The following is a 21874-nucleotide window of genomic DNA, read 5'->3' on the forward strand; positions in this document are numbered from 1 at the left end:
ACAATTCACTTTTAATCCATAAAAAAAGAATGTGATTTATTGGGCGCCTTTAGAAGAGGAGTACAACAAAGTATAGATTTACAGCTTTTAGCAAAACATTTGCATTTTTAATTCAAATGAAACCAAATACTTATGAAATGCCATTTTAAAAATATTAAGTGCAATTCTCCAGTAAGTATGGTATACAAAATTACTTTTAGTAGATTCAAATCTTACCATAAATCAGAGTTCAAAGGTTAATAGCTAGTGACAGACAAGGGGGTTCATTTTCTAGGCGCTAAATCCAGTGGCACAGGGGTAGAACAGGTGCCGAGGGAACTGAAAACTTGGCCCAAATCCACAAGACCAGATTTATCAGATTTTTGTGCCAGGTGCAATTTTCCAGCAGCCTTTTAGACTGGTTGGTCTTGCTGAGAAGGCAACATGACTGCATTTGAATATAATAACACACTATAATTAAACCCATTTGTTTCGAACAGGATTGGATTATGCCCACGTGGTGTACGTCGACAGTAAGCTCCATGAACGATGGGACTCTTAAAAGAGCCAAAACATTTTAACTACTTTGAATTTCTAATTTCTGGTTTTGGCTTTATTTCTACAGCATGCTTGTGAATAAAACTGCTCATTTTAAAAGTCTTTCTCCTATCAGGGCATCATACTTATGGGAGACCAATAAAAAAGCTAAAATATTTCTGCTGAGCATCATCTGTAATAGTAGCATTTGTGTAATTTCAGCAGGAAAAGTTTGGAAACAAGAGTTCCTGGTTTCACAGGAGCCCATGGGGGAACAAATGAAGAGCCCCGTGGTGTTTGTCAAATCCCATTAAAGATAATGATGCTCACTGACTTTAAAGTGATATAAGATGAAAGAAGACATTGGGATTTGAGTTTTTTTTTATCTAGACTGGGTGGAAGGGATGGAGTACATGTTAAATTTACACTAATGATCTAAACTTCATATTCAGCAGATTAAATTCACAGCACAGTCCCGATGGAAGATGCAGGACGGGGATCTGACAAGCATCCAGACTGGCATGTTTCAGGGAAAGAAAACCTTTTTGGGCATTTCAATTATTGTTCATAACCTCTTCTGGTTATGAGTGAGGCATTTGAGCTTGGTGGGCGTATTTGCTAGGGTGGTGTGTGCTCAGATTCCACCTCATGTGGGCTAAATTAAAGCAGAGAAAAAACAGCAGGTTTAGGACCAGGGAGGTCCAAAGGGTGAAAGATAGCAGTTCTTGGTCTGAATACAGAACTACAACATGGCAGGCTGGTTTTCCCCAGTCAGCTGACCAAAAGCTGTTTGCAATACTCTAGATATGGTTTCACTAGTGCTTGAGTTGCAATAAGACTTTTGTACCATTGTACTTCACCCCTTTGAAATATAAGCCAACATGAAGGCACAGAACTATTAAGGTTATTACCTGAGAATCTAGAGACTGTTATGTTTTTTTTATTTTATGATAATGAAGTGCCATTATTATTTCAAGAATCAAGATGACTAGCTAATGCATGCTTAGAAATAACCAATAATGCTTTAGGTTGTGAATTCTTTGAGATACCATAGACAAGACCTACAGAGAGATAATACTCTTGCATCCAAAGCTCGTATGGTTGATGGGAGCCAAGTGGTTATTGAAACTGTTTTATGTGAGAGTCTCTGGCTCCGAGTAATTCCATGTCTGCAACCAGCAATACCTGGGTAATACTTAGTCTTAGGCTAAGATCTGATAAATAATATCAACTTCACACAGGTGATGATACCAGTCTCATGAGGATATCAATGCCATTGATTGGAGATAGTCTGTGATAATTCAGCAGCGGTCATTCATAATGGATCTATTTTCTAGCTTGGGAGAACTCTTCTCATGCTCTGCAAGTATACCCTGCTGGAACAGCTGCACATTGAAGTTGCTCTACATGTTATTAGAGAAATAACTTGTCTCATTGGATCCTGGATACCATCACAATATAGGAAAGCGAAAGCAGCATCTATGTGGTTTGTTTTTTGAAACAACACTGACAATAATATCATGTCATTCTTATATATATAAACAAGTGTGCCCTGAATTTATTCCAGTGAGCACTGCCAAACATCTTGCACGGTTCTGTTTGAACCTACTTTGAAATGGCAGGGACCTTGTTGCACTGAGTTCCTGATGTCTGCAGGAATTTCCTTTTGGCCTTGTAAGAGGTGGAACTGCTGTCCAATCCTTACAAGAGTAGTGATACTGAGTTCAATCTTCATCAATTTACACATATCAGCCTGTTTCAAATGGCTTAAATCATGATTAATTGTTTTTTCTTCCAATGCAGCAATCAATGCTTAATTTTATAAATGCAGTTAAATAAAAAGCTTTGTAATGAAAAATATTCGGAACAATGGTACAGGATACAATTAAAGATGATGGTGTAGCGACTCACCGTCCGAGCAAGCGAACCGGCTCGGCGGTCAGGTTGCATGTCGTCGGAGCAGCGAGGCCCAAGATGGCGTTGGGCCTTTGTCTTCCCTGAGCGACAGGGAGAACCCGCACGCAGGAAAGGTTTGATGACGTAGCGTATACGTCATTGCCATTTTAAGTGGGCGGGAACAGTCTCTCTTAAAAGGCCCGCGCAAGGCGGGAAAATAAACCAGTTCTTGTTCTGAAACCCTTCGACTAGTGTCTTGCTTTCACATTGCGGTAGCAGCCGCTACATTGGTGACCCCGACGGTCCAAATGGATTTTGGACCCGCACAATGGACGACAACGCAGCAGCCAACGCAGTGGCACTCAAGCTGCCCACCTTTTGGACGTTTCTTCCCAGCATCTGGTTCGACCAGGCTGAAGCACAATTCCACCTTCGGCAGATCACCTCCGACTCCACAAAGTACTACCATGTGGTCAGCTCTCTGGACCAGGAGACGGCCGCCCAGGTCAGAGACTTCATCCAGTCTCCTCCGGAGGAGGATAAGTACCCGGCTTTCAAAGACCTTCTGATTCGGACCTTCGGCCTCTCCCATTGTGAGCGCGCCGCCCACCTGTTTCATCTCAATGGCTTGGGGGACAGATCCCCATCCGCCCTAATGAATGAGATGCTGGCATTGGCTGAGGGACACAAGCCCTGTCTCATGTTCGAACAGGCCTTCCTCGAACAACTACCTGATGACATTCACCTGCTGTTGGCCGACACCGATTTCAGCAACCCATGTGAGGTGGCTGCCCGGGCAGATGTCCTGTGGAAGGCCAAACGCGAGAGCGGTTTGTCCTTCGGCCAAATCGCCAGGCCATGAGCCCAACGACTACCTCCAGACAAGCTCCGCCTAGCAAAGGAAGAGTTCCGTCGCATGGAGGAGCTGGGGATCGTTCGCAGGTCAGACAGCCCCTGGGCCTCCCCCCGCACATGGTCCCCAAAGCCACCGGTGGGTGGAGGCCCTGCGGCGACTACTGCAGGCTGAATGATGCCACCACCCCAGACCGCTACCCCATCCCTCACATCCAGGACTTTGCAGCAAACCTACATGGGGCCCGCATCTTCTCCAAGGTGGACCTTGTTCGGGGATACCACCAAATCCCGGTCCACCCTGACGACGTCCCCAAAACTGCGCTTATCACTCCATTCGGCCTCTTCGAATTCCTTCGAATGCCGTTCGGCCTTAAGAACGCTGCACAGACTTTCCAGCGGCTGATGGACGCGGTAGGCCGAGACCTGGACTTCGTGTTCATTTACTTAGATGACATGCTAATCGCCAGCCGTAACCGACAAGAACACCTTTCCCACCTCCACCAACTGTATTCCCGTCTCCGTGATTTCGGCCTCACGATCAACCCGGCCAAGTGCCAATTTGGACTTGACTCTATCGATTTCCTCGGCCACAAAATCACCAGCGACGGAGCAACACCCCTACCCGCCAAGGTAGACACTATCCGCCATTTTGCCCGCCCTAACACGGTCAAAGGCCTACAGGAATTCCTGGGGATGGTCAACTTTTACCATCGTTTCATCCCTACAGCAGCCCGTATTATGCGCCCTTTGTTCTCGCTGATGGCTGGTAAGGGCAAGGACATTGCTTGGAACGACGAGGCTGTGGCTGCCTTCGTTAAGGCCAAGGACGCCCTGGCAGATGCCACGATGCTTGTACACCCTAAGACAGACGTCCCAACTGCCCTCACGGTGGACGCATCCAACACCGCGGTTGGTGGAGTACTGGAACAACTAATCAGAGGCCGTTGGCAACCCTTGGCATTTTTTAGCAGGCACCTTAGACCACCCAAACTGAAGTACAGCGCTTTTGATCGGGAACTTCTGGCGCTGTATCTGGCGGTCCGGCATTTCTGGTACTTTCTAGAAGGCAGGCCTTTCACCGCTTTCACTGACCATAAGCCTTTGTCCTTCGCCTTCTCCAAAGTCTCCGATCCCTGGTCAGCTCATCAGCAGAGACATTTATCCTACATTTCCGAATTCACAACGGATATCCAACATTTCTCCGGAAAGGACAATGTCGCTGCCGACGCACTTTCCAGACCAACCATCCACAGCCTGTCCCTGGGTGTCGACTACACGGCCCTGGCTGACGCACAGCAAGCCGATGACGAGCTGCCCAGCTACAGAACTGCAGTCTCGGGCCTGCAGCTCCAAGATTTCTTGGTCAGTCCAGGTTAGCAGACCCTCCTTTGCGACATCGCAACAGGTCAACCCCGCCCTATAGTTCCTACAGCCTGGAGGAAACGTGTTTTCGACTTGATACATGGGTTGGCGCACCCGTCCATCAGATCAACTGTCCGACTGGTCGCCAGTAGGTTCGTCTGGCATGGCCTGCGCAAACAGGTCAGTGAGTGGGCCAGGACTTGTCCACACTGCCAGACATCAAAAATCCAACGACACAACAAGGTCCTGCCACAGCAGTTCTTGCCTACCCATAGAAGGTTCGACCACATCCACGTCGACCTCGTTGGTCCTCTGCCAGTTTCAAGAGGAGCCCGGTACCTCCTTACCATCGTGGACCGGTTCACGAGGTTGCCAGAGGCAACCCCTCTATCTGACATCACGACTGATTCCTGTGCCCGGGCACTGCTCACAACTTGGATCTCACGTTTTGGTGTTCTGGCCCACATCACTTCAGACAGGGGCACCCAATTTACCTCCAGCCTCTGTTCTGCATTAGCGAACATGCTGGGGGCGCAGCTGCACACCACCACGGCCTACCACCCTCAATCAAACGGGTTAGTGGAACGTTTCCACCGCCATCTAAAATCAGCCTTGATATCCCGCCTGAAGGGTCCTAACTGGGTCGACGAACTGCCTTGGGTCCTGCTTGGCATATGCACTGCCCCCAAGGAAGACCTCCATGCTTCGTCAGCTGAACTTGTGTACGGGGCGCCCCTGGTCATCCCAGGGGATTTCATACCCGCCGCTCAGGACCAAGAGGAACAACCCACGGCAGTCCTGCAAAGACTGCGCGAGAGGCTCGGCAACTTGGCACCGATTCCCACTTCGTGGCATGGTCAAGCCCCATCCTGTGAGCCCAAGGAACTATGAGACTGTAAGTTTGTTTTCACTCGCAGGGGCACACCTCGGGCACCGTTGCAACGACCATACAAGGGGCCGTTCTGAGTCATCAGGAATAATGGGTCCACCTTTATTTGGACATTGGGGGCAAGGAACAGGTCTTCACGATGGACCACCCCAAACCGGCCCATTTAGATCTACAACAACCAGTTGAGGTTCCAGCACCGTTGGAGAGACTTGGGTATATTGTAGTTCAGTGAGAAACTCATTTACTTCCAAAATTCTGTAATTTTTTGAGCTACACACTTTATGGTAAAAGTTGAGGGAATTCCAGGAAAATTGACCTCCTAAGCCGACCTCCTAAGCAACGGCTAACACAGCCCGCAGACCTTGGGGACCGTATCGCCGGTTCTGGCTCGGCGGTCAGGTCGCACGTCGTTGGAGCGGCGAGGCCCAAGATGGCATTGGGCCTTCGTCTTCCCCGAGCGACAGGGAGAACCAACGTGCGGGAAAAGTTTGATGATGTAGCATATACGTCATTGCCATTTTAAGTGGGCAGGAACAGTCTCTCTTAAAAGGCCCGCGCAAGGCGGGAAGATAAACCAGTTCTTGTTCTGAAACCCTTCGACTAGTGTCTTGTTTTCACATCGCAGTAGCAGCCGCTACAATGGCTTAATATTTCCTGTCAGAGTGACCCTAATCCCATCTTGTCAATGTCAAAAAAATGCCCAAGTATCTACCTATTCTTCTAAGATATGCCCAAATGTATATTACCTCCAGCGGTATGAAATTTTACCTTTTCTATCCATTTTATCATCAGCCATGCATTTCAAACACAGCTTTTTTTAAGTACTCTTTTGGATATCCAACTGGGTATCCTTTTCAAATTTTGATGCAACCTATACATTGCCATCACATTGGATTAAAATAAAAAAGTTAATATGCAGATCTCAGGGGCTGGTGTACATTTTTAAAATATGCTGTCAAAAATAGCAATTAAAAAATCAGAAAATATCTTTGTATCAGCATGGCATTTAAAATTGGATGTATAGTTGAGAAACTCACCCTGAATGTACACAACTGGAGAATAATCACACTTGGGAGGCAGGAGATTGGCCACTTTTATGGGCAGAGATTAGTTTAGTCTTATGGTTTGATAAATGAGCATAAAGGTTGGAGAGACTTGGGTATATTGTAGTTCAGTGAGAAACTCATTTACTTCCAAAATTCTGCAATTTTTTGAGCTACACACTTTATGGTAAAAGTTGAGGAAATTCCAAGAAAATTGATGCTAATGTAGGTCATATACAAAATCTTTTTATGTCATTCATACAGTGAATTAACAGAGCAATTTGGATCCATCAATAATGCAGAATGTGAAAGTATACCAAAAAATGAGATTATGTTTCCTCTGTGAAAAGAAAAATCCTTGCTATTTTATATTGGTTATTTATAAATCTTAGGTTCATGGATTCTGAAGCACAACTGTTAAAAAAGAATTAAATTGCTAATCAAGGGGTATTTAACTAAATGGTTAATGCCCAAGAAAGGACTAACATGACCCACATTTGTAAGATTAAACCTTAAATAACAGAAGGAAAAATAAAACTTCCACCAGAAATAGGAAGTTAATTATCAAGGTTGTGGCTGTTTATTTTGAAGAAATCAAGCAACTGGTGCAGAAATATTGCTAATAAACATTCCATACCTAGATGAAAGACAAGTTTGAAAATGGTCAATTACATTTGGTAATGGAAAGCACTCTTGGGGAATACAATGAGTTGCATCTATCACTAGAAGTGATTAGGGTGCCTCGAGAACTACTGCATGCTTCCAGCTGTTATCCATCTGGCTTAAATCCAGGCACTATATCACAAAAAAATCTATGGAGTGCATTTGAGGATCTTTTCTAAATAGTTAAATATTGCAAATAAAATTTCAAAACCTCATAATTCCAAGACAAATTTTCTCATAAGCATCACTAGAGTTACTTGGTCAGAAGGCTCTGGTTGCATCATTGCAACCGACTTGTTTTTATGTGAGGTTTCGTTGTAGCCATGTAAATAGAATTTATGTCAATAGTTTGGTCTTTGGTGCAGCATGTGGTCAAAATAAAACAAAACTATGACTCCTTCTTGTTATTGTCTCCTTTCTCTTCTCCTTCTCTGTCATTCTGTTTCCCAAGTTGTTTTCTTTTTGTTGAATACACTTTATTCCTGATTGCTACTCAATATCATAACTCAGCTCTCACCAACAAACCTCTGCCTTACTGACTCCCTCTCTTTCTGAAAGACCTTCTTTCTTCTCTATATAGATTTTAAAACCTTTTCTTCATTAACTGATTGAGGTAATATATTTTACTGTTCAATGCCCAGTTTAGCAGTACTTCAACCCTAGATGAAGTGGCTTTTCTGCCACGGTGGTAGTGGATCAGGAACCATGGCACTATCTTGCATTAGCGAATCTGGAGTTTACTATGAGACAGGGATTGAGAGAAAATACTAGTTCATGAAAGGAAGATAGTCATTTGGATCTATGTGGGAGCAAAAACAGGGGGCTGGGATCTGTGCCTTAAAGAGAATGGGTTTCAACCTGATGCTGCGATGTGGTTGGAAACTAGCAGTGGCAGGAGAGAGTAAAGAAGCCATGTTAGATATGGGGCTCTGCAATCTTTGTGCTTTGGATATACTGGGAAAATGCCAGTGTGGGATATATTGATGGTGAGGTTTGCACAAACAGAAAGGCTATCATGAAATTGATGGAAGTACAAAACTTACACAAAACGGGAAAAAAATAAAGATTGGCAAAGGAATATCTAATGAAAGTTGCAAAAGCCATAATTGGGTAGCTGGTACACATGCACAAAAAAATTAACAGTAACACCATTGTGTATTTGTAAGTGTTTTTGTAACAGGTACCTAATAAAAGAATACAGCAGTATACAATCTATTGGTCAATATAACAATTACATAAATAACTGCTTTCTTCACAACAAACAATGCTACCTTTTATAAGAACATAAAAAATAGGAACAGGAGTAGGCCATTTGTCCTTTTGAGCCTGCTCTGCCATTCTTCAAGGTCATGGGCAATCTTCACTCCAGGCCATTTTCTCATACTATCCCCCGTTCCTTGATTCTCCTAATGTCCAGAAATCTGTCAGACACTGTTTTGAATCAACTCAGTGACTGAATCACAGCCCTCTGAGGTGAAGAATTCCAAAGATTCGGCCCTGCATGAAGAAATTTCTCCTCGTTTCAGTCTGAAAAGGCCTATCCCTTATTTTAGACTGTGATTCCTGGTTCCACATCCTTAGCCAGGAGAAACATCCAGTCTGTATCCAGATGTTAAAACCTTGAAAGAATTTTTTGAGTTTCAATGAGATCGCCTGCCATTCTTCTAAGCTCTGGAGAATATAAGCTGAGTCTACTTAATCTCTCCTCATATAGCAAAACCACCATCCTTGGAACCAGTCGAGTGAATTTTTCCTGTAGTTCCTCTTTTTGGTGAAGCAGACCGAAATTAATTTGTGCACACTTGGTCCCTATGAAAATCAACATTATCCAATTTCTCACCACATATAAAATATTCTGCTTTGATGTTCTGTACCTGTGTACACCTGCTTGCATTGTTCTCATTTTTCCCCAACTTGGGAGAGTTGTTTAACATGCAACCTACTGGTAAAATAATCTTCAGAACTCAGGTCTAAATATTCTACAACACTCTTGATGGAATTTCAATATATAATTGAGGCAAGCAAGGTTTCTTTGTGGTTTTCCAGCCCAAATTCCATCATCCTTTTAGACTTTCTCACGATCTATCTGGAAAAATAATGGGGGCCAGTAGAGCTACAAAGCCAAGTTTCCTGTTTTTATGTTCATTTTAGGGTAAATTAGCCTCTGAGTTTCAAACTACAGCTGTTTTTATGTTTAGCTGAGATGGGTGGAAACAAGGGATTTTCTGAGCCTTCAGAGTGTAGAGAGGTGCAATTGCGATTTCTTCAGCTGGGAACAACCTATTTCAGTTCTTTTTTGGCATTCTCATATTTTTTTTCATTTCATGACACTAAAGGAGACCATTTGGTCCTTTGAGTCTATGCCAGCTCTCAGAGCAATCTCATTAATCCCATTCCCACATAAACCCTCTCTGATTCTCTTTTAATCCACTCTGTGCGGACCCAGCTAGTCCTCCTCTACATTGACACATAGGATACACTGGTAATGAATAATACGGTTGCTGTTGCCAGGATCCTTTTGTCGATGGTCAAGGTCAACTGGTGGTCTTCTTCAAGTGGCCCCACAACCTCAGTTAAGGGAATGAAGGTGTGTGAAAGCAGGGGTGGCACAGTGGAGCAGCAGCTTTTGCTGCTGCTTCACAGCTCCAACAACCCGGGTTCAATCCTGACCACCGATGCTGTCTGCATATTGTCCCTGCATTGAGTGGCTTTCCTCAAGATACCCCAGTCTTGTCTGACACCCAAAAGACATGCTGGTTGGTCGATTAAAAGGCTGTTATAAACTACTCTTAAAATAAGTGAGCAGTAGGAGAATCGGGGAAAGCTGATGGGCATGTGAGAAGAGAATAGGTTATGTGGAAGTTAGGAAAATGGATCCCACCAGATCTTACACTCATAGAACACAGAAGCAATACTGGTTGTATAAGGTCCTTAGAGGCTCAAGACTCCTGATTGCCTGATCCAGACCATAGTGTTTCATCCAATGTGGTTCAGGACACAGGCTTTGCCAGTTAGCCTGGCTCTCAGCCACTGGAAAAGTTTAGCACAGGGTATTGCAGTGCAGGGGCTCACCAACTTCAAGTGATCAGCTGCACTGACAGAATGGCTTTGACAGCCAATGTGGTCACAAACATTCAAAAGCACCCTGGACCTTCTAGAAACATGGAAGATGTCAAAAGAATTAAAATTACTAGCAAAAAATTTACAACTTGAAACCTAAAAAAAATACACATGCACTTAAAAACAATTACAATATTTAAGCTAACTTAATAAGTCAAATAAAAAGCTTTACTTATCTTTTCCATTCCTTTTAACAGGCCTGCTGGCCAGTGCATTTCCCAGCCTGAAAGCTGGGAAGTCTACAGAAGTCGACTGGTACAGTGCAAGTTTCCCAGAGCTAGTGCTCTGCGAAAACAAAGGCTGCCCTTTGGCCCATGCCTGGGAATTGGCTAGTTATGAGATTACTGCTAGCAGTTCTGGTGGGTCTCAGCAGACATGTCCTATTGTACATAAGCGTGGACCTCACCAAAGAACTGATAAGGTAGCGCTGTCACCTATTGCGCGATATATGTAACCGCATCTGTTTACCTGCGCTTGTTCTCCCTGTACCTCTGAAGGTGGCCACCATACATAATTTCTCTGGTGCTGCCTCAATGAGTCTTTGAGTGTGTATGTGTGGTGTGTTTGTGGCTGTGTGTGCTTGTGGGAGTCTGCATGTGTGTGCCTGTGTTTGTGGGCACGTATATATTTGTGGATGTGAATCTGTGTTTGTGTGTGTGTGGGTGGGCATGTCTGTGCATTTGAAGAAAACAAGAGAGGAACACTATGTACACGCATCATCACAGTTCACTAAGCACTCACTGTGTCTCTCCAGTCTTCCTGCTTATCATCATATTCCACCACCCTTGGTGGATCTTGAGGAAAGGACAGGAAAGAGTGGATGTTATAGAGTCACAGAGCAGTACGGCATGGATACAGGCCCTTCAGCCCAACCAGTCCATGCCGTCCACAGTGCACACCCAGCTAGTCCCAATTTCCTGCGTTCGGCCCATATCCCTCCAAGCCCCGTCCCTCCATGTACCTGTCCAAGTGCTTCTTAAATGATACTGTTGTACCTGCCTCACCCACTTTCTCTGGCAGCTCATTCCATATACTCACCATCCTCTGTGTGAAAAAGTTGCCCCTCGGGTCCCTTTTAAATCTTTCCCCCTCACCCTAAATCCATGCCCCCTAGTTTCGGACTCCCCTACCCTGGGGAAAAGACTGTTACCGTCCACCTTATCTCTGCCTCTCATAATTTTAAACACTTCTATAAGGTGTATTAACTTCTTGCAATTAAGAGGATATAGCATTCAGAAACATTCCAAAACTACAACTTGATTTACAAAAAAAATTCAAGAATACAAAAATATTTAAATAAACTCAAAATTTAAAAATTCAATCCAGGCAAACAGTTGAAAGGGACTTCCTAGAAAGTTGCTGTCCAGAACAATGTGAACCTGGAGACTGATTTATGAGAAGATGAAACTTCCCATTTTGGTTCCAAAGAATTAATAAAATTCACTGCACAGGATAAGACAAACAATGGTCTTGGGTCTGTATTTAGAATAACGATGAGCTAATACCACTCAATGTTCTTATGCTCAAATTGAATGGCGACTTCTGGAATCTGTACATGCACAGTTAAGCAGGGTATCTGGTCAAAGCAGCCCAAATTACCACAGTCTCCATGAGCTGACTTCCACCGACATCTCACCAACAGAATTGATGTTGAAATCCATGTAAGTGCATGGCACTCTGTATTTGCCATCAGTTATCGACAAAACACACTGATTGACAGAGGGTTAGTTCATCCAGATATTAATGAATTATTATCAAACAATCTGCCTTGAAAACTTAGTTTTACATTTGCATTAACTATTTTCCCTCTCATCTTAAACCTATGCCCTCCAGTTTTAAACTCCCTTACCCTGCCTTATCTATGCCCCTCATAATTTTCTAAACCTCTATAACGTCACCTCTCAGCTTCCTGCACTCGACTGAGAATGTCCCAGTCTATCCAATCTCTCCTTGTAACTAAAAGTCCTCCACTCCAGGTAACATCTTGGTAAATCTCTTCTGCACTCTTTCCAGCGCTACCACATCTTTTCTCTAGTGTGGTGAAGGGAATTGCACATGATATTCCTAGTGTGGCCTAACCAATGTCATGTACAGCTGCAACATTATGTCCCAACTCTAAGACTAAATTTGCCTGACCATGAAGGCAAACAGGCTGAATGTCTTCTTCACTATCCACCCATGTCATTATTTCCAGGGAGATATGAACATGCACCCTAAGGTCACTCTGTACATCAACGTTCCTCAGGTTCCTGCCATTTACTGTCTATGTCCTGTCAATATTTGATGACCCAAAATACATTACCTCACACTCGTCTGGATTAAATTCCATCTGCAACTGCTCTGCCCAACTTTCCAGCTGATCCATTTCACTCTGTATCCTTAGGCAACCATCCTCGCTACCTACAACTTCACCAATCTTTGTGTCATCAGCAAACTTACTTATCAGACCTCAGGCATCTCATCCAAGTCATTTATATATAAGACAAACAACAAGTCTCAGCACCGATCCCTGAGGTTACAGATTTCCAGTTAGAAAACAACCCTCCACCATTACCCTCTGCCTCCTAACACCAAACTAATTATGGATCCAGTTTGCAAAACATCTTGGACGGCACGTGCACTAACTTTATGGACCTGCCTACTGTGTGGAATCTTGTCAAAAGCCTTGTTAAAGTCCATGTGTACCATGTCTACCACCTTGCCTTCATCAATTTTCTTAGTAACCTGATCATGAAGCTCAGTCAGATTTGTGAGGCAGGATGTCCCATGCACAAAATCATGCTGACTTCCCCCAAAGCAGTCCCTACCTTTCCAAATCATAAATCCTATCCCTAAGAATTTTGTCCAGTAGTTTCCCTACTACTGATATTGGGTCACTGCCTGTAGCTTCCTGGCTTATCCCTACTGCCCTTCTTGATATAGGAACAACGTTAGCTACATTCCATTCTTCCGGGACTTTACCCTTGGCTAAAGATGATGCAAATGTTTCTGTCAGAGCTCCAGCAGCCTCCTCCCTTGCTTCCCATAACACCCTGGGATAGATTTCATCAGGCCCTGGGGATCTGTTCACCTTAATGCATGTCAATATCTCAAACACTTCCTCTTTCCTAATATACACACATTCCAGACTATTAGCATTCACTTCCCCTTCATCTCCATTCTTCCCCCTGGTGAATACTGATGCAAAGTATTCATTCAGGATACCACACATATTCCCTGGGTCCACACAAAGACTCCCCTTATGGTCCCTGAGGGTACCTACTCTTTCCCTAGATATCCTCTTGCTTCAAATATACATAAAAAGTTTTGGAATTCTCTTTAATTCTGGTGGCCAGGGCCATTTCATGTCTCCTTTTGCTCTCCTAACTGCTTTGGTATTGGTATTGGTTTATTATTGTCACTTGTACCGAGGTACAGTGAAAAACTTGTCTTACAAACCGATCTTACAGGTCAATTCATTACACAGTGCAGTTACATTAAGTTAGTACAGAGTGCATTGATGTAGTACAGGTAAAAAAAAACAATAACAGTGCAGAGTAAAGTGTCACAGCTACAGAGAAAGTGCAGTGCAATAAGGTGCAAGGTCACAACAAGGTAGATCGTGAGGTCATGAGGCCATAGGTCATAGTCCATCTCATTGTATAAGGGAACTGTTCAATAGTCTTATCACTGTGGGGTAGAAGCTGTCCTTAAGTCTGGTGGTACGTGCCCTCAGGCTCCTGTATCTTCTACCCGATGGAAGAGGAGAGAAGAGAGAATGTCCCGGGTGGGTGGGGTCTTTGATTATGCTGGCTGCTACACCAAGACAACGAGAGGTAAAGACAGAGTCCAAGGAGGGGAGACTGGTGTCTGTAATGTGCTGGGCTGTGTCCATAACTCTCTGCAGCTTCTTGCGGTCTTGGGCAGAGCAGTTGCCATACCAAGTTTTCTTAAGATCTCTCCTATTTCCTCTATAAACCTCAATGGACTCACTTGATAACAATTTCCTATACCTGATGTATGCTTCCTCCTGTTCCCAATCAAACCCTCAATTTCCTTTGTTGACCAAGGTTCCTTAATCCCAAAGTTTCTTTGCATCTTACCGTTACAGGGACATGCTGTCTCTGAACTCTTACTATTCTTCTTTAAAAAAGCATCCCTCTTATTGGCTGTTATTTTTCCCTCTAGCAGCTGCTCCCAATATCCTTTCACCAGTCCTTTCTTATATTATTGAAGTCAGCTCTCCCCCAGTTTGTGAACTTAACTCTAGGTCTAACTTATCCTTTTCCATGACTACCTTAAAGCTTACTGAATTGTAGTCACTGTTTGCAAAGGCTTCCTCCAAAGACACTTCCACCACTTGCCCATGCTCATATCCCTAAAATAAGGTCGAGGACAGTTCCCTCCCTAGTAGGACTCTCTACATACTGCTTTAAGAACCCTTCCTGGATGCATTTAACAATTCCACCCCATTTGGGCCCCTTACACTAAGGGCAATCTCAGTCAATATTGGGAAGTTAAATCCCCATAACTGCAATTCTTAAGCTCTTATGTCTGCATAGTTGTTCTTCCAAATCCTGCTGACTATTTGGAGGCCTCTGGTATAATCCCATCAAAGTGATCACCCCTTTCTTATTTCTAAGTTTCATTTAGCCTCATTTGCGATCCCTCCAGGACATTCTCACCGAGTACTGCTGTAACACTCTCCCCGATCACCACTGCAACACCTCCTCCTCACCCCCGTCACCCTTGAAAATATTATACCCAGAAACACTGAGCTGCCATTCCTGTCCTTCCCTTGGCCACATTTCTGTGATGGCCACAATATCATATTCCCACATGCTGATCCATGCTCTCAAGCTTATGCACCTTACCTGCAAGGCTCCTGTGCATTAAAGTAAATGCAGTTAAGCCTACAGGTCTCTTATGCCTCCCCACCCATCTCTGGCTGCTCTGCCCATGAGACTTGCTTGCTCCATTTACTACATATGCTTCTTGCTCCCCTCCTGCTGCATTTTGCGTGCCATCCCCCACGTCTCAAGTTTAAACCACACTGAGCAGCACTGGAAAACCTCCCTGCCAGAATATTGGTCCCCCTCCAGTTCAGGGAGATCTGTCCTTCTTGTGCAGGTTACCCTGCCCCAGAAGAGATTCCAAATATCTGAAGGCCTGCCCCAGCTCCTGAGCCATGCATTTAGCTGTTCTATCTTCCTAATTCTAAACTCACTACCTCGTGGCAAAATGAGTCATCCTGAGATTACTACCCTAGAGATTCTGCTTTCCAACTTTCTACCTAACTCCCTAAATTCCCTTTTCAGGACCTTGTCTCTACCTATGTCGTTAGTACTGACATGGACCATAACTTCTGGCTGCTCATCCTCCCCCTTCAGAATGTTCTACACCCAAACATCCTTGACCCTGGCACTACGGAGGCAACACAGCATCCTGAAGTTACGCTTGCAGCCTGTCTGACTCCCTGACTATTAAGTCCCCTATCACTACTGCTCGTTTGTGTCTTTGTTCTTCCCTGCTGCACAACAGAGCTAGATGTGGCACCACTGATCTGGCTTCTGCTGCTTCCCCTGAGAGGCTATCTTCCCAACAATACTCAAAACGGTATACCTGTTAGAGAGAGGATAGCCACAGGTAATTCCTGCATTGCCTGACTGCCCCTCCTGGTAGTCACCTATCTGGCTGAACCTGGTGTAACCACCTCCTATCTATAATACTTTCTGCCTCCTGTGTGCTCCTCAGTGAGTTCAACTGCCACTCCAACTGATCCATATGGTCTGAAAGGCTGATTGGCTGAAGTCCTTTTTTTTAGCTGATCACAGATGCTACTGACTCCTTGTACCAAGTGGATCAGATAGCCATGTCCAACAATAATACATCGATGCACAAAGAATCAAGGAGAGTCAGTGTGGTGAATGGCGACAACAGCTTTTGGGTAAATAGAAACAAGTTTATCGCAAGCAACAATTTTTGAAATCAAATTTAATAAAGAAATCCTGCATACACTCTGGAAGAATGAAAAATGGGTTACTGAACTCTTTAAAGATTGCAAATACATGTTACTTGCAGGGTTATAATCATCAGCATAAAGAAACAAGAAAAATGATCTTCAATATGATATCTGTTTAATTTAATCATATTAGGCAAATTTTCATATTTTATGTTTAAGTTTAACTATTAACCAGCCATTCTGCTGCACTAAATCTAATGCCAGAGAACTGCCTAAAGAATACTACATCTTTTCATATCATTAAAATTTTACTGGCGTTTGGGCAGCACTGAGTGTAGTACTTGGTATGAGTATTACTGCTAAATTTCCAACAATAATAAAATCCTGAAGGAATGTGACTGCACAACTGTAAAATTAACTTTTCATGGCAGGTTGTTTGATAATAATTCACTAACATCTGGATGTACCAGCCCTCGTTTCATCTGGTGTGTTTTCTCAACAACTAATGGCAAATACCAGAATGCCATGCCCTTAATAGTAAGCAGTTCTATTTTAATTGAGCAGACAGTGATAGAAGGATTATGAGTGCATGCTGTCCCTTTATACGACTCACCCTGTAGAACCTGCATCAAACTAGAACCTAGGTAATAACTGCAGCATATAAGGAAGGAGTAAAGAAATGTGATGATAGTGGATAACACTGACAAAGAACTTGTCAAACCATTGTCATAATCAGCTGAACGGTTGTATGTGCTCAAATTTCAATGATTTTTCATAGCAACTTCTCTGGGATAGAGTCCATTAAATGTTAAGCATTGTATTTAGTGGGAGGTCTTACTTTTTCAGATTCTTTCAGAGTTGTTTAATTACAATGAGGAATGTGTCTATCTTAGAGTTGCCTGTGTTTGTCTTAACAGCTATAATGGTGGAAAAAGATTTCTTTTAATTCACCCATAGGTCTGCCACCATTAAACACACGAAGTTAATCTTGGGGATGTGACACTCAATCAACACCAGCGGGCTGCTTTTAGATTTTAAACCATAAATTCAAGAAGGTACAGAGTCATGTTTCAGATCATAACCTATTCTAAATGTGCTCAAACCTGGCAGAAGGATCGTTCTTGCAACATTAACTAAAATGCAAATCTTTGCATATAGTCATTTGACAGCAGCCATTTCTAGGAATCCCCATTAACTTTGAACATAAATGTTTCAAGTTTAACAATACAATAAGGAGATGTGTGGAGCAAGTTTTTTCACACAGAGAGTGGTGGGTGCCTGGAATATGCGGCCAGGGTGGTAGTGGAGGCAAATACAATAGAGGTGTTTAAGAGGCTCTTAGATAGGCACATGGATGTGCAGAGAATGGAGGGATATGGACTTGTGTAGGCAGAAGGGACGAGTTTAGTACATTTAATTACTAGCTTAATTAGTTCAGCACAACATTGTGGGCAGAAGTGCGTATTCCTGTGCTGTATTGTTCTATGTTCTATAATAATTAGAACACATTAACAAAATCAAATTCATTGAAGAGGCTAACACAAAATCTGAAGATTTACCTGATTACTCATTTGATACTTTTTCAGAACAGTACAATCTAAAGGAAAGCAAGGTAACTGCCTGCACTGGAATTTCCTGGGTTAGGTTTTGGTAGCGGATAGGTGACGAAGGGAACATTTGCTCCACCTCCCCAATGTGGTGACTGGAAAGCCAATCCCTTATTGTGATCAGGCCTCATTCCAATAAAACTGGTAGGCTGCGTTGACAGGCAGCTTGTTGATTGTGATGAGAGGTTCGAAATCCGAAATTTCCTTCATGAAGCAAAGGCCCAGAAGTTCTCGCTTAAAGTGGAAAGCAGTCTAGTTTAGGGGGTCCAATAACAGGGTGCAGGGTCAAAGCTTTTCTCTGAGTGGGGGCTTTATGCTACATTCAGTAGTGCCTTACTAGACCTGGGAGTGCTTGCTGCTGATACTTAATGGCAGCAATAAATTGCTTACCTTGATGAACAATAAAAATTCAGACAAAAACTTCCTAAGAAGATGACTGAAGGGTAAAAGTTAGTAGAAATGGCAAAGCTCAAGATTGTATATTGTCCTTGAAGAAAGATTGCAAGATTTTGATGCAAACATTTCTTTCAACCGTAGCAGCAGTCCATAATCTACATTAAACACAATTTACATTTAATTGGTAGTGGGGGATTAGAGTTTGTCAGAAGGGAATGTGTTTTATGTTTTCAAAATAGTTCAAAATGAACCTGCATTTAGTTTAGGTTGCAACTACTATAAAAATCTGTGACACATTAATCTTACTTTGTTTACTATATTTCTTGTGCCTAATAGGCTGATAATGTCTGCATTTTGTCTTGATATTGTAGATGATATGCTTTCTATCCAGTACTGTTCATATCTACCATTAAATGATTCCACGGATACAATTAAGAGATACTTTCAGTGGACATGCATACCCTCCAATTGATTTATAACATACAGCTTTATGAATAATCTCAGCAGTTAAAGAATTAATCAACCTTTATGCTGACCATGTTATTCCTAGAATCTCCTACTATGAAAACTCCACAATTGGAGCAATCTGAAACCTGGTGGGATGATCCATTTGGAACAACGTTTTTAACCTCCTGTATTTGAAATATTGATTTCGAAAATAAGCCAGCAGTATTTTGATTACAAGTTTGAAACAGCAGTACCTTATTCAAAAAGCGTTTTATAGTGGAATCATCCCTTTGCACAACTTGCGCCATTTCCTGGCTTCCCATATACATGGCATTAGCTGCAGAGAAACCAGAATTATCAAATGAGCATGTTATCGTGATATTAAACAGACTACTTCATAAGAAGTTCTTTATCATAAAAACAATAGCAAAACTATTTCAATTTAAATGTCAGCATAGATGGGAAGAACATAATCTTCATTAAAACACTTATTAGATTACATCCATGCTGCGGCTTTTTCTCACCATCGGAACAGAGAGTATAGGGTAATACAATAGAAATGTTCAGAAATATGAACACATGGTTCTGATAGATCAAAGCAGCTTCCAACAGTTTGTAATCTAGGAAGTCTATGGGTCAAGTCTTGCTGATACAGGCCTGCTCCTCACAGTTGCTGCCTGGAATAATTGCTCCTGGTGTATAATTGCTCCAGTCTCATACTTACCTGTGGAAGGTCTAACCTGCTGGCCTAAAGCAGGCCAGGCTCCAGCAGTGTGGCCTAAGCACTACCAGGACCTCCAAAGGCACACTGAGGGACCCTTACGCCCAGCTATGCTGGCTGTCTAAGCTTTTAGAGATTTAAATGTCTGACATCTTGAGACAATTCGGAGCTATGAAAATTGAGGTATATATTTTTTAAAGAATCTAAGAACATCAGGAACAGTTATAAATAGACATATTGAATCAAACCAAAATAGTTAAAACATTCATACTTTCTCCTTCTGTGTCCATAAATATACAACCCCCATTGAAATAAATGGGGTTTCAGATACTGTGTCAGGTCTAACCTGAGTAATGATTCTCTGGTGTAAATGTAGGGGAATTGCAGCAAAGTGCAAGTCTGGGACTTTCATGTTTAACTAAGCAAGCATGGAACTTCTGTCTTGTTTGCACTTGCCAGGAAAATCTGGGCCAATATGTTTTTGAACAGAAAGCCAAAGAAATGTCTTTGTGCAAAGTCTTGTAAAACTATGGAGTTCCCTGCCACATTTAGCAGAATTTACACTGTAGCATTTGAATAGCTGCTTTTAGCTTAGGTTGTCTTAAGGAACCTGAATCAAACCTGGGCTTTGCGTCTATGTGGCTAAGAACATCTGGTCTGTTGACCTAAATTTCTTCCCTGCACTTCTTTTCTATATTCCTCCAGATTGTCAGGCACCTGGTCACTGTGAGAGTTAACCTGCATACAACTTCAAATTCTTGAACATAGACCAAAAGGTTGTGGTTCATCAGTAAATGGCGGATCAATCTTTTGATTTCTTCTGCCACCAAACAAATGTCTTGCCACTTGGTAATTTTTTTAGTTAAGAACAGCAACTTGCTTTCAAGAGAATCCTTAAAATAATTTCCAAAGCTCCTTCCATACTTTTCCTAAAAAAACATTAAAAAAAGCTATAAAATTTGGTAAATTTATTTGGTTTATCAAACAATTTTTAACAACGAGTAACAAAATTGCAATCAACATGTGCTATAAGTGTGTATGGCAGATTAAACTGACCAATGCAATCTTCCCAATGACTTTATTTGGAAACTGATTACAATAACAATCAGTCTCACAATTTGTCAACGTTAATAAACATTTCTTAGAGGGTGATAGGACATTCTAAGGAATTATACTCATTTTACCTTTTAATAAATTTACCTGTTACGTTGTGGAGGCAGTGAACATTCAACAAGTAACATGTCTTTAATGCAAATAGTTTGAATTCCTTAATGTATGATAAAATTTCAGTATGTTAGTGTACACCAAATCTACTCAGACATTAACAGGCTATTTTATTCCAGCCTGCAAGATCACTGAGACAGTCTGAGGTAGATGTTCAACTTTCTGCCTGGCACAAAGCTGGTCATGTAGCTCACTTGCCCATTGCAGAAATCTTACAATTTTCACTTTTATATGGGTAACTAATTTGTTTTTTTCTGCTCCTAGGTTGAACAGTTTAAGATAAACTCCATGCTATAAAAGGCCCCCATGTTGTTCAAACTTAGACTGCAGGCATCATCTGTAGCTACAATAAAAATCCCTACGGAACTTTTTTTTAAAAGTAACATGTTGCAATAAATTTCAATTCTGAGCAAGAAAGATAGGCGGTTTACAGTAAGGGGGATTGTCCCTCTGTCGTGAATCTGTGTTGTGTTAGTCTGACCATAAGTATGCTCTTAAAGATTTTGCTTCCCTACAGTGTTTTATAAAATGGCATTTTGCCAATAAAAAGTTTCCTCTGTGGAACATTTGTTTTACATTATTGATCAGAGTATGAAAAATCATTAAAAAATATTAGTCCCATGTCAATTAACAAAATTAAATGCGTGATGTATACAACTGAGTACATAAGGTTAACCTCAAATTTGCAGTTTGGAATTCAGAAGAAACTAACTGTGGAAAAGAGAAAAACAGAATAAAAGAAGGGGGAAGCATTAAACAACAGCATGTCTTAAACATATGGTACTGCCAACTGCACCCATTTCTGCACTTGATTTTGAAGTAAGCAACTTAGTGATTTCCTCCTGCAAGAGTTCGATGATTTATACTTTTTGTCTTAATGGAATCCATTAGTGATGTTTGAGCAGCGGGTGTCACACTATTGAAACACCACTTAGCTTCTGTTCCACAGCAGAAACATTTCATTAGTAACAGAATCTGTTTGTGAGCTCTGAATGACGGTATTGTGTTGCACGCACCAAAAAGACCATCTTGAATCAGTGCTTGTGAATAAACACAGGCTAAACATGCAAAACAGAATGTTCGGACCCCAAGCCAAGTGTTTCGGCCCACTTTTAAAATGTGGTCTCACATGATTAGTTGCTTAAAGAAATAACATCTAATTTATTATAGCATATACAAATATAAAAAAAATGG

The 21874-nt window shown here is 42.3% G+C and overlaps 1 protein-coding gene across 3 annotated transcripts in view; it reads right to left on the bottom strand.

The window, feature by feature from the left end:
- Window positions 1–21874, bottom strand: part of ldah (lipid droplet associated hydrolase) — a 230683-nt gene that overhangs the window by 6026 nt on the left and 202783 nt on the right. For all 3 annotated transcript variants that reach the window (XM_052024313.1, XM_052024314.1, XM_052024315.1), the window contains one exon: window positions 18990–19072. In XM_052024313.1, the coding sequence (XP_051880273.1) occupies window positions 18990–19072 (83 nt within the window). The remainder of the gene's footprint in view (window positions 1–18989; window positions 19073–21874) is intronic.

This window comes from Pristis pectinata, chromosome 10 (assembly GCF_009764475.1).
Source record: "Pristis pectinata isolate sPriPec2 chromosome 10, sPriPec2.1.pri, whole genome shotgun sequence".
Taxonomy (NCBI): Eukaryota; Metazoa; Chordata; class Chondrichthyes; order Rhinopristiformes; family Pristidae; genus Pristis; species Pristis pectinata.